Source organism: Alosa sapidissima, chromosome 3 (genome assembly GCF_018492685.1).
Source record: "Alosa sapidissima isolate fAloSap1 chromosome 3, fAloSap1.pri, whole genome shotgun sequence".
NCBI classification, from domain to species: domain Eukaryota; kingdom Metazoa; phylum Chordata; class Actinopteri; order Clupeiformes; family Clupeidae; genus Alosa; species Alosa sapidissima.
The window spans coordinates 39,904,179-39,916,751 of NC_055959.1; the positions used below are offsets into that span (position 1 = coordinate 39,904,179).

Here is a 12,573-nt window from a genome sequence, read left to right on the forward strand (position 1 = left end):
ATTTATTTAATAATGCATTTAGCATTTTACTAGTAATTACTAGTAGCTAAACATATTTAGTAATTTGAATGCCTCATATTGACGTTTAACCTATAACACTTAGGCATATCTTTAATGTGGTGTGTAGGTCCAATTGAGTGCACATTGCTGATGAGTAGGTGTAATTGAGTGCCTGTCACTTTAAGAAAATACGTGAGAGTAATTCTGTGGAGTACTGTAATTAGCCCCCCTTCAACCTGACTGTTTTAGGCTATAGTCGCTAGTGAATAAAAGTTGTGCATAGTGCGGTATGTGTATGCAAATCATTATGTTTTCTATGTCATTAGATACAATAAATGTTCAAAAAACTAACATGTTGAAGACAATCTTTCTGGGATCAAGTGTTGACGTGACCTGAGCTAGCAGGATCGTTACCAAGGAGCTCTTTCCAGATGTAAAAGTTTGCCATGGTAGCGTAGCCTATTTGCGTAAGCGCAAAGTGGTTCTCTCTCTCTCTCTCTCTCTCTCTCTCTCTCCGTGTGTGTGTGCGTCTGCATGAGGCTATGTTCAATTCACTTAATGATTAGGCTATATTAACGTCATCAGACAGGCTCTAAAAGTGTATGCGGGAATTTCTCGCATTATGATAGCTAGAGTTGCGGGACTTGAAGAAATTATGCGCAATACCCGCAATCCCGCAGTGAAATATAAGCCCTGGTATGAATACGACTTCAGTTGCCAAAAGCTCAGCAGCATCCTTGACAGAGAGAACAGGGAGGAGACAAGAGAGGAAGAGCTCAATTAACATTACGGCGCTAACAGCTAACCCAGACATCACATCTCCTGATGGAAAGAGCTCAATTAACATTACGGCGCTAACAGCTAACCCAGACATCACATCTCCTGATGCAAAAAGAACTTAGTTGAGAGCTAACAGCACAGCGCTAACAGCTAACCCAGAGATCACATCTCCTGATGGAAAAAGATCTCTTTAGTAGAAAGCTAACAGCACGGAGCTATAAGATAACAGCTAACCAGAGATCACATCTCCTGATAGGAAAAAACTCATATGGTAGAGAGCTAACAGCCCCCAGAGGGGGTCATCCTTATGTTCCCCGCTCACGGTTAGAGTTAACGTTAGGGTCAGGGTCCTATGTTCCCCGGTCACATACAAAGCGGGGAACATAGGACGCGGGGAACATAGGTACGCTCCCGCCCAGTGCTAGCAGCTAACAGCTAACCCAGAGATCACATCTCCTGATGGAAAAAGAGCTCAGCTGGTAGAGAGCTAATAGCACAGTGCTAGCAGCTAACAGCTAACACAGAGATCCTGATGGAAATGCTCAGCATAGCACTGCTCAGCATAGCACTGCTCTGAATAAGATCTGCTGAATGACTACATGGCAGAGAGAGCAAGCAGAGCTCAGATTGGACAAAATGTCTGACGAAATGGGGGTTAAATTTGCTCTCACGCTTTCAAGAGCAAAGAGGAAAAATCCTCTCTGGCACTGCCATCGGAGGAGAAACAGCCAAGTCTGGGGCCAACAATCTCTCCCCCCTCCTTCTGTCTCTCAATCTCTCCCCCCTCCTTCTGTCTCTCAATCTTTCCCTTTTTTCTCCCCCCCCCCCCCCCCCCCCCCTGTGTTTCGCTTGGTTGAGGGTGAGCTGTGTGAAACCGCTAACCTACTTTTAGCTTGAGGTCGACTCTCTGTCTGAGTCCGTCTAACCATCCTCAATATTCAGCTATTCAGGCATTTCTCTCCTCCTCTCTTCCCTCCTTTCCTCCTCTTCTCCTCTCCTCCTCTCTTCCTCTCCTTATTTTGCACACACACACACACAATCTGTCCAACTTCCCTCCAGAATGGTCAGCAGTGTTCCTACTCTGTGGTAAACAAACTTCCATTAGTGTGTGTGTGTGTGTGTGTGCATGTGTGAGTGTTTAGTCGTTTATTCTCACTGGAGATGCCCTACACTCGACCTGGAGCCACAGAGAACGCCTCCATATCACAGAGAGAGCGAGAGAAGGAGAGGAGGAGAGAGAGAGAAGAGAGAAGGAGAGGAGGAGAGAGAGAGGGGAAGAGAAGGAGAGGAGGAGAGAGAGAGGGGAAGAGAAGGAGAGGAGGAGAGAGAGAGAGAGGAAGGGAGAGAAGGAGAGAGATGGTAGGAAAAAAGGGGTAGAGAGAGAGAGACAGAGGGAAAGAAGGGAGAGAGAGAGAGGAGAGAAGGAGAGAGAAGAAAACATTCCAGAGAGGGCAGAGAGGGAAGGGGAGGGAAAAAGAAAGAAAGAGAGAGAGAAAGAAAGAGAGAGAGAAAGAAGGAGAGAGAGAAAGAAGGAAAGGGGATGAAAAGACCATGAAAGCAAGTGAACCCAGTAAGAGAAGAGAGAGAGAAAGAGAAAAAAGAAAGGAAGAGAGAGAGAGAGAAAGAGAAAAAAGAAAGGGAGAGAGAGAAAGAGAAAAAATAAAGGAAGAGAGAGAGAGAGAGAGAGAAAGAGAAAAAAGAAAGGAAGAGAGAGAGAGAGAGAGAAAGAGAAAAAAGAAAGGGAGAGAGAGAGAGAGAGAAAGAGAAAAAAGAAAGGAAGAGAGAGAGAGAGAGAGAAAGAGAAAAAAGAAAGGGAGAGAGAGAGAGAGAGAGAGAGAGAAAAGCCCTGACGTGTTATTTATAATCTGCAGCTGCAGGCTCTGTATGTCTGGAAGAGGCGGGATTTAACACACACACACACACACACACACACAGCTGCAGATGCTGTATGTCTGAGATAGCTGTGACTTTAACACCCAGGATTGTACCGGCATCGTGACACCCACACCCACACACACATCCAAACACACGCACACACACACACACACACAGTGGTGAGTAAATAACAGTTAGCTTAGCGGGTGTGTGTAACTGCTCCTGTCATGGCCGCAGCGGCTCACATAAATAGCAGTTAGCTCATATAATAACATCTCTGTATGATGAATGCACAAGCCTCACACAGGCAGCAGCAGCACACACACACACACACACACACAAGCCTCAACAGCAGCTAAACATGGAGGCTGACTAGACACACACACACACACACACACACACACACAGCCCAGTCTACACACACACACACACACACACAGGTACAAGCCTCAACAGCAGCTAAACATGGAGGCTGAATAGACACACACACACACACACACACACACACACACACACACACACACACACACACACACACACAAGCCTCAACAGCAGCTAAACATGGAGGCTGACTACACACACACACACACACACACACACACACAGAACACACACAAACACACACACACACACAGAACACACACAAACACACACACACACACACACACAGACACTCACACACACAAACACAGGGTGCTGACTGACAAACTACTGAGCACATTATAGAAGAAAAAACTACAGAGGCACACAAGATGAAGGCCAGATACACACACACACAACACAAACAACACACACACACACACACAAACAACACACACACACACACACACTCCACAAGAGCACAAAGGCCCAGGGGAGTCTGGAGTTCGTCAGGGGCATGACCGACTAACACAGAAAACACATTCTCTTCACACACACACACACATACACACACACACACACACACACACACACACACACACTACACACACTAGATACACACACACACTCACAAACACATTCTCTTCACACACTCACATGCACAAACACATACCCACACCTCCTCCCTGCCTAATCTGCAGTCTGACAGAGTGTGTGTGTGTGTGTGTGTGTAAGTCAGACATGTTGTCATGGGAACCCAGTCTGCAGTCGGATGGAACCCTTCCCCCTCTCCAGAACACTCTGACCCAGAACTGCAGCCGGGACCGGCCCAGACGCGCCCCTTAACACAGCCCAGACCCTTAGCACAGCCCTTAACACAGCCCAGACCCTTAACACAGCACAGGCCCTTAACACAGCCCTTAACACAGCCCAGACCCTTAACACAGCCCAGGCCCTTAACACAGCCCTTAACACAGCCCAGACCCTTAAACACAGCCCAGACCCATAGCACAGCCCTTAACACTGCCCAGACTCTTAAGACAGCCCAGACCCTTAACACCAGACCCTTAACACAGCCCAGCCCCTCAACACAGCCCAGACCCTTAACACAGCCCTTAACACAGCCCAGACCCTTAACACAGCGCTTAACACAGCCCTTAACACAGCCCAGACCCTTAGCACAGCCCTTAACACAGCCCAGACCCTTAACACAGCCCTTAATACAGCCCAGACCCTTAACACAGCGCTTAACACAGCCCAGCCCCTTAACACAGCCCTTAACACAGCCCAGACCCTTAACACAGCCCAGACCCTTAACACATCCCAGACCCTTAACACAGCCCAGACCCTTAGCACAGCCCTTAACACAGCCCAGCCCCTTAACACAGCCCTTAACACTGCCCAGACCCTTAAGACAGCCCAGACCCTTAACACAGCCCAGACTCTTAACACAGCCCAGCCCCTCAACACAGCCCAGACCCTTAACACAGCCCTTAACACAGCCCAGACCCTTAACACAGCCCTTAACACAGCCCAGACCCTTAACACAGCCCTTAACACATCCCAGACCCTTAACACAGCCCAGACCCTTAACACAGCCCAGACCCTTAAATCAGCCCTTAACACACCCCCAGACCCTTAACACAGCCCAGACCCGTCTCTAACACCCGACCGGCTCTAACGTGGCCCTGAACTGGCCCATGGTTTGGGTGAAGCCCTTGAGTAGCTACTGTAGGAGTAGAGTGCCCAGGTAAGGTCAGGTATATGTGACTTTATGAGTCTGTGTGTGTGTGTGTGTGTGTGTGTGTGTGCACCACTCTGTGTGTGTGTGTATGCGTTGTGTTTGCGTGTGTGCGTGTGTGTGTAAGTTGTTTGTGTGTGTGTGGGTTGTGTGTGCTGTGTGTGTGTGTGTTGTGGTGTGTGTGTGTGTGTGTGTGTGTGCGTTGTGTATGTAAGGTGAGGTATATGTTGACAGCACTCAGAATGAGTCTCTTTGTTTGTTTAGTTTGCTGTTCCTCGTAAAACAGCAGGAGAGTCTGCTCTGCCGTATTGCTGCCCAAACAAAAACACACACACACAATCTCAAACACACACACACACACAACAAACACACACACACACACACACAACCTCAAACACACACACACACAATCTCAAACACACACACACATACAAACACACACACACAATCTCAAACACACACACACATACAAACACACACACACAATCTCAAAAACACACACACACAATCTCAAACACACACACACATACAATCTCAAACACACACACACATACAAACACACTCATTAACATTCTCTCTCTCTCACACACACATGCTCATTAACACTCACACGCACATACAGACACATACACACACAAACACACATTAACACTCAATCACACACACACACACGCCTACACACATTCCCATAAGCACACCTATACACTTACACAAACACACTTACTAACACATTCACTAACACCTACACACATTCCCACAAACACACTTATACTTATACACAAACTCACTTAGTAACATAATTATTATGTGAGTGTGTGTGTGTGTATGTGTGTGCGCGAGTGTGTGTGTTTGTGTGTGTGCGTGTGTGCGTGCGTGCCTGTGAGTTTGTGTGTGTGTGTACACAATACATCATGTAGATCACTGACTGTGTCTTGGCTTGTAAAACCCTTTCCTCTCTGAATGAATACAATGAGAAGCATCTGTCCTTGCTTTGGGTTTTGAGTGTGTGGATCTGTGTGTCATCAGTCACTCTTAACAAGTCAAGGACCACACATCGCATGTCATTCAGAAATACCTCTGCTTACAGGCAACATAGATCATCCTCTCAAACGTGTGTGTGTGCTTGTGTGTTTACGTGTGTTAGTGTGTGTGTGTTTGTGTGTGTGTATGTGAGTGTGTGTTTGTGTATATGTTTGTGTGTGTGTGTGTGTATGTGTGTGTGTTTGTGTATGTGTGCGTGTATGTGTGTGTGTGTGTGTGTGTTTGTGTATGTGTGTGTGTGTGTGTGTCTCTGAGACTTGACACACCAGGCAGAGAGAGCATCATGGGAAAGCGGCACACGTGAGAATCAGCATGCCAAGATGGCCGCCCAGCTCAGAAGCGTGGTTGCGTGTGTGTGTGTGTGTGGCAGTCTTCCTGCTCGCTGTCAGATTTTCCAGAGTGGTCTTCGGCCAGGGTTCTGGGGACGCCAGAGTGTGTTAGAGTGTGCCAGAGAGTGTGTTAGTGTGTTCCAGAGAATGTGTTAGTGTGTGCAGCAGGGGTGTGTTAGTGTGTGCCAGAGAGTGTGTTAGTGTGTGTGTTAGTGTGTGCCAGAGAATGTGTTAGTGTGTGCAGCAGGGGTGTGTTAGTGTGTGCCAGAGAGTGTGTTAGTGTGTGTTAGTGTGTGTCAGAGAGTGTGTTAGTGTGTTGGTGCAGGTGTGTTTCTTTTGAGCGTGCTCATATGAAGTATATTTGTGTTTGTGTGAAGGCTAAGGCTAACCCTAACCGGTACTAAGACTCTGAGGGTCGGTACTAAGACTCTGATGGTCGGTACCAAGACTCTGATGGTCGGTACTAGACCCTGTGATCTTGGCTCCCAACGGTCTTGAGACTGGACCAAACGATTTCAGGAAGCAATCAGCGCTCACTGGCAGCGCCTCAATCACCGCGTTGAACTCAGAACAGCAGCCAAACATAACGCCATGCATTTCCAACTCATGACAAAGAATCACCACCCACTCCTTCTCTCTCCCTCCCTCCCTCTCTCTCTCCCTGTCTCTCTCTCCCTCCCTCCCTCTCTCTCTCCCTCCCTCTCTCTCTCTGTAAATCTGTGTGCTTAAAAGAAGGAGTATTTTGAACTTCCGTTTGCTGATGTCAGGAACTTGCAAATTGTCTGCCAGACCCAACAAGCCAAGTGCACATCAAAGAGCCCGAGAGACCAAAACAGCTCAAATCAGAATAACAAGATTCATAACAACTAATGACGACTCAGCATAATAACTAATGATGACTCATCATAATAACTAATGATGACTGATCATAATAACTAATGACGACTGATCATAATAACTAATTTATGACTGATCATAATAATTAATGATGACTCAGCATAATAACTAATGATGACTCAGCCTCAGCGCACTCACACTCCAACTCAACTTAAAAAAAAAAGAATCAAGTTGTTCTGTGCAAAATGGAAAACAGGAAATCCTACCTGCCAATTTCTCCCCTACTTTGCATTCTATGTGAGTATGTTTATAGTGTGCCAAACATGCTTAGTGTGTGTGTGTGTGTGAGCAAGTGTGTTTGTGTGTGTGTGTGTGTGTTTCTCTCCTTTCCAAATGCACTCTTGGGCACCACGGACATGTCCCATGTGGTGCAGTCTGCGTGGACAAATGGATTCAGGCCATCAGGCCAGCGAGGGCATTTTCCTTAATTAACACCCCCCACCCCCATGCACACACATACACACCCCTCATCATCCCATCAGCTGCAGCTTGCACTGGACACAACGTGAGAACGGAAGCTGTCTCCTCGTGCACGTCTAGCGGCGGGTCCCTCACATTCCTGCCGCGAGGACGACTAACCGCACAGAAACGGGGCTGCAATGTTTTTTTGCTGCTTACTCAGCAAACCCTGTTCGACACGCACCACCCCTTTCCGCGTCATTACTCACACACACACACACACACACACACACACAGTTACACTGATGAGATCATTTTACATACAGTATTAAAATAAACAACTTCACATAGAAGCGCAAGTTATTTTTCAGAGCGGAAGGTGTAGAGAGAAGGGATCAGGACTGAACAGGACTAAAGTGAACTTGCTGTTCAAAGGGTTTTGGGATTTTGAATAAAACTGTTAAAAACTACCCAAAGTTAAGCATGACATAAAACAACGTCAACGAGAACACTGTCCTCCTGAAGTGGCCGTTGGTATGGCAGACAGGACACGTTGCCAAACGTGTCCACACCGGCGCAGTCCCATGCGTGTTCGTGTTTAAGAACCGCACTGCTCAAGTTCATCTCATAAGGTATAGAACAAAACCTAAACTCAAGGCCCTCTCGGGGAACAAAAGTTTTAGCACGCCCTGATTCCATCACTTAAATTGCCCAAGCAACCGTAACAAATTCAAAGCATCTCCATACATTTCCTATAATAAATCACCATGTTCACGTAAGGCCGTTCTTAACTACTTTACACTGAATTTTAACGATAGGTTTTACTTTGGTAGGTTTTTTATCAGCGCTGGAGAATAATTCGTTTCTGTCGACTTACTTGTCAAGAACAAAATACAAGTCGAAAGCTCCTTGACAGGATGTCTCCTGTTCCTCCTCATCTGGAACCTCGGGCTCGGACTGCGCTTCAGCAGCTGCGAAAACGAACATGACGATTCCGAGCAGAGCAAAAGCCAAGGACGCTTTCCTAAAAAGCCTCGCCATTGTCTTGTGTGTGCCTCTTCCAAAGTGTGTTCTAAATTCCCGCTGGTCGCGAGCAGCGCTTCACATTCTTCCCGGAGCGCGCACGGATGGGTTCTGTCGTCCGCAGCCGCTGCACCTCTGGAGTGGAGGAAGACAAAGGAGCAGTCAGCGGGCAGCCGTGGCCGGGGGATGTTTGCGCATCAGGAGAGGGATCGGGCGCGGAACACACACACACACATACACACACACACACACAGATCTGTCCTCCACAGTATCGAAAATACTCCACTGCTTGCAGTGCGTAAAGTCACTTGAGAAATCAACAGTCTTCACTTATGATATAAGGATAGTCTACTGCCCATGAAATTTAGCAAGCGATATTAGGAACGACATAACCCATTAAATGACAAAGTGAATGCCTTCGTCCCCGTCCAATCATCCAAACTTGCGGTTAATAAATGGTTAATATTGAAGGGAAATGTGCCGTTTGGGATTTAGCGTGACCGTTATGATAAAATAAACCCTTACGTCTATTTGCTTTGAAAAGAGAACTACATAAAGAACGGGTGGAGAAGGAGCGTTGGCGTTCGGCGAAATGGTCATGAAGGGTTGGGCTTAGCCAAACTCAACCTGGTTTCATATTTCTTGCTTGAAAAAGGGAAAAGGAAAATAGGTCAAATCCTTGCTGTTCCTCCTGTTTTTGAGTCTGTGACGCGAAAAAACTTCTCAAATGACTCACATTCATGTTATTCGCACCATCTTTTATATCCAGAGTTTACCAAAGGACAGATGCAAAGACGCGCGTCTGGAGTAAATTACTCCTGTTGATCGGAGCCCGGAGCTGTGTAGGTCGTTTGAGCAGTTTTAGTGTTAGTGTGAGACCGCTCATCTGGACCAGCACCTAATGGGAAGTTGGTTCTGATGGATCAGTCGACATCACTGCCATCATACAACAAGTACAAGTAGTAGCAGAGCAACAAGTGAACACACTGGTAATTCAAGTGCAGGGTCTTACAAACAACACACTGGTACAGGCTACAAGTGCAGGGTCTTACCACAAACAACACACTGGCTATACAAGTGCAGGGTCTTACAAACAACACACTGGTAGGCAGGGGCGGAGTGGGGCACTAAAATCCACCGGGAAAATTCTGACGGCAGCGCACCCCCCCTCCCCAACATGCCAACATGCACACACATCAATAGCACAAACAAAATATATGTCAATTTAAAGTACTAATAGGCTACGTATGGTTACATTTGGAGAAAGGAACTGGATAGCGCTAGTAATGCAATACAACAAGCCAATCAACCACAAACCAGGCACTTTCAATAAATGTGTAAGGAACTATAGATATTTAAGTGCAGTATAAAAACAGCTTTGTGTGGATGGAAATTTCAAGCATCATGCAAGGACATGTATCTGGGTATCATAGCACTCCAACAGTTGCCTGTATAAATTTTAAAAAGGAAGTAGGCCTAGCCTACAGACAATGCCAACCTAATAACACAGGTAATTAAATAATTGGAAAACCAGGCACTTTGCGGTTTGTAGAGAACTATTAAAGTAGGCCTATAGGCTTACATATAGACAGGTCCACAAACCATTTATCAGCCTGAGTGGCCCACTAATTAGTCATTAGGCTAGGCCTATATATATAAGAACTCAACTCCATGCTCTACAAGATATCTATTCCAGAAGAGTACTCCTAAGAGCCCAAAAGATTCTGAAGGACTCTTCTCATCCTAACAATGGATTATTCCTACCGCTGAAATCAAGAAGACGCCTATGTAGTCACAAAGCCAGAACTGAGAGACTCAGGAGAAGTTTTTATCCCCAGGCCATCCGAACTCTGAACTCACACTATACTGACTTTGCACACATTCACTCCTCAGCACTCTCAAACATTTCCCAACTCTGAACTCACACTATACTGACTTTGCACTCATTCACTCCTCAGCACTCATGACCCCCCCCCCCCCCACACACACACACACCCACACACACCTACAAGACTTTTAGCACTTTTACATCCCTCTCCCTATGCTACAGACCTTTTATTTATTTTCTTATTTCATCACACGTCAAAACACACACACACACACACACACATATCTGACTTTCTCCAACTTTTGCACACTTTTTATTTATTATTTTTGATTTCTCCTCCATCTACCCATGTCCTTGATTGCCTAGCCTTTCTGCCCCCCCACCCCCCACCCCACCCCCATCCCCAACACACACACTTACATCATCACTGTCATCACTTCACATACATACAGCACACTGCTTGCTACAGTAAGCCTCCTCTACATACTTGCTGCACACTGCCCCCCCCCCCCCCACATACACAGCACATTGTCTTCAGGATCTTCTCCAACACACATCCTCTACATACTTACAGCACACTGCCCCCACCTACCCACACACACACACTACCCACACACACACACAGTCACTGCTCCACTCCCGCCCACACACACATCTTCACTGTCATCACTCACATACATTACATACAGTACTCTGCTTGCAATAGTAAGTCCCTGACCCCCCCCCCAACACACACACTTACATCATCACTGTCATCACTTCACATACATACAGCACACTGCTTGCTACAGTAAGCCTCCTCTACATACTTGCTGCACACTGCCCCCCCACATACACAGCACATTGTCTTCAGGATCTTCTCCAACACACATCCTCTACATACTTACAGCACACTGCCCCCACCTACCCACACACACACACACAGTCACTGCCCCACTCCCCTCCCGCCCACACACACATCTTCACTGTCATCACTCACATACATTACATACAGTACTCTGCTTGCAATAGTAAGTCCCTGCCCCCCCCCCCTACATACACAGCACATTATTTCATCAGGAAGCTTCTCCAACACACATCCCCAACATACTTACAGCACACTGCCCCCCCCCCCCCAATACACAGCACATTGTCTCATGAGGAAGCTTCTCCAACACACATATTGCACACTGCCCTCTCCCCACATACACAGCACACTATCCCATCTCCCCTGTCATCCCCCCAACACACACACCAAGACCCCTGGCAGTTGGGTTAGCCCCTTGAGCTGTGGATCTGCCCAAGGTTTCTTCCTTGGTAAGGGAGTTTTTCCTTGTCCCCTGTTGCTCTTGGGTGCTCCTTGTTGGTGCCCCCCACCCAATCCCAATCCTCCCCCACCTTTTTTATGCAGCCCTTGCTACTTAATCTACTAAACCCCTCTTCTACTGCACTTTTTACCCCCCCCCATTAATGCACAAATAGGCTGACACCAGACATAATTTCACTGCATTTCTTACTTCCAGTAACTATATGCATGTGACAATAAACTTCCTTGTATCCTTGTATATCAACATAAGACTAGCTTGTGCTAGTTTCCACCTAGCAATAACGTAAATTCTTTACCTCCACTAATTAGGTTAACCTTTCTCTCTGCCTTCCATCCATGTAACAGCAAGCAACCACGCAAATCCGTCGACTGTCAAAAATACTGTAGTTTTTCTCGAACTTGATCGCTTGTAGGGTCATGCCATTAGACGAGGGGCCGCTCATTTATCCCCCTACATGTCTGTAAATAGACTTGACCTGCAATCGGTTCATTGGATAAACCAGAAACACATTCCTGAGTCCCAGGAGGCTTTGTTCCATTCTAGCCTAGGCCTACATTAATTTAAGAACAAACAAACAAATTAAATTGTAATTTTTTTTATTTGTGACCATGACAGTTCTGTAACGCCTGAATAAGACAAAAATGAATTAAGATAAAAAAAAAAAATTAAGGCTAGCTTACACAAAAATCAGCATGGGAGAGAGGAGTGTGCAGGGTAACCATGAATGACCTATAGACAGTGAGCGAGTGGTATAAATATTGGTTAGACTTGTAGACATGTATTTATGATTTGTGATGATGACAACACACTGGTATAGCCTACAAGTGCAGGGTCTTACAAACAAAACACTGGCTATACAAGTGCAGGGTCTTACCACAAACAACACACTGGTATACAAGTGCAGGGTCTTACAGTACCACAAACAACAGACTGGTAAAACAAGTAAGGGGCTTACAACAAACAACAGAACTTTGTACTGTACATGAGGGGAAT

General features: G+C 46.3%; 1 protein-coding gene across 1 annotated transcript in view; it reads right to left on the reverse strand.

Moving 5' to 3' along the window:
• The window catches only part of antxr1c (ANTXR cell adhesion molecule 1c), a 57,578-nt gene extending 45,683 nt beyond the window's left edge, over positions 1 to 11,895 (reverse strand). Inside the window, exons 1-2 of the mRNA XM_042086593.1 lie at positions 11,876 to 11,895; positions 8,300 to 8,580 (exon numbers count right to left, since the gene is read on the reverse strand). Coding sequence (XP_041942527.1) covers positions 8,300 to 8,463 — 164 coding nt within the window. The 5' untranslated portion in view covers positions 8,464 to 8,580; positions 11,876 to 11,895. The remainder of the gene's footprint in view (positions 1 to 8,299; positions 8,581 to 11,875) is intronic.
• Positions 11,896 to 12,573: the final 678 nt, after the last annotated feature.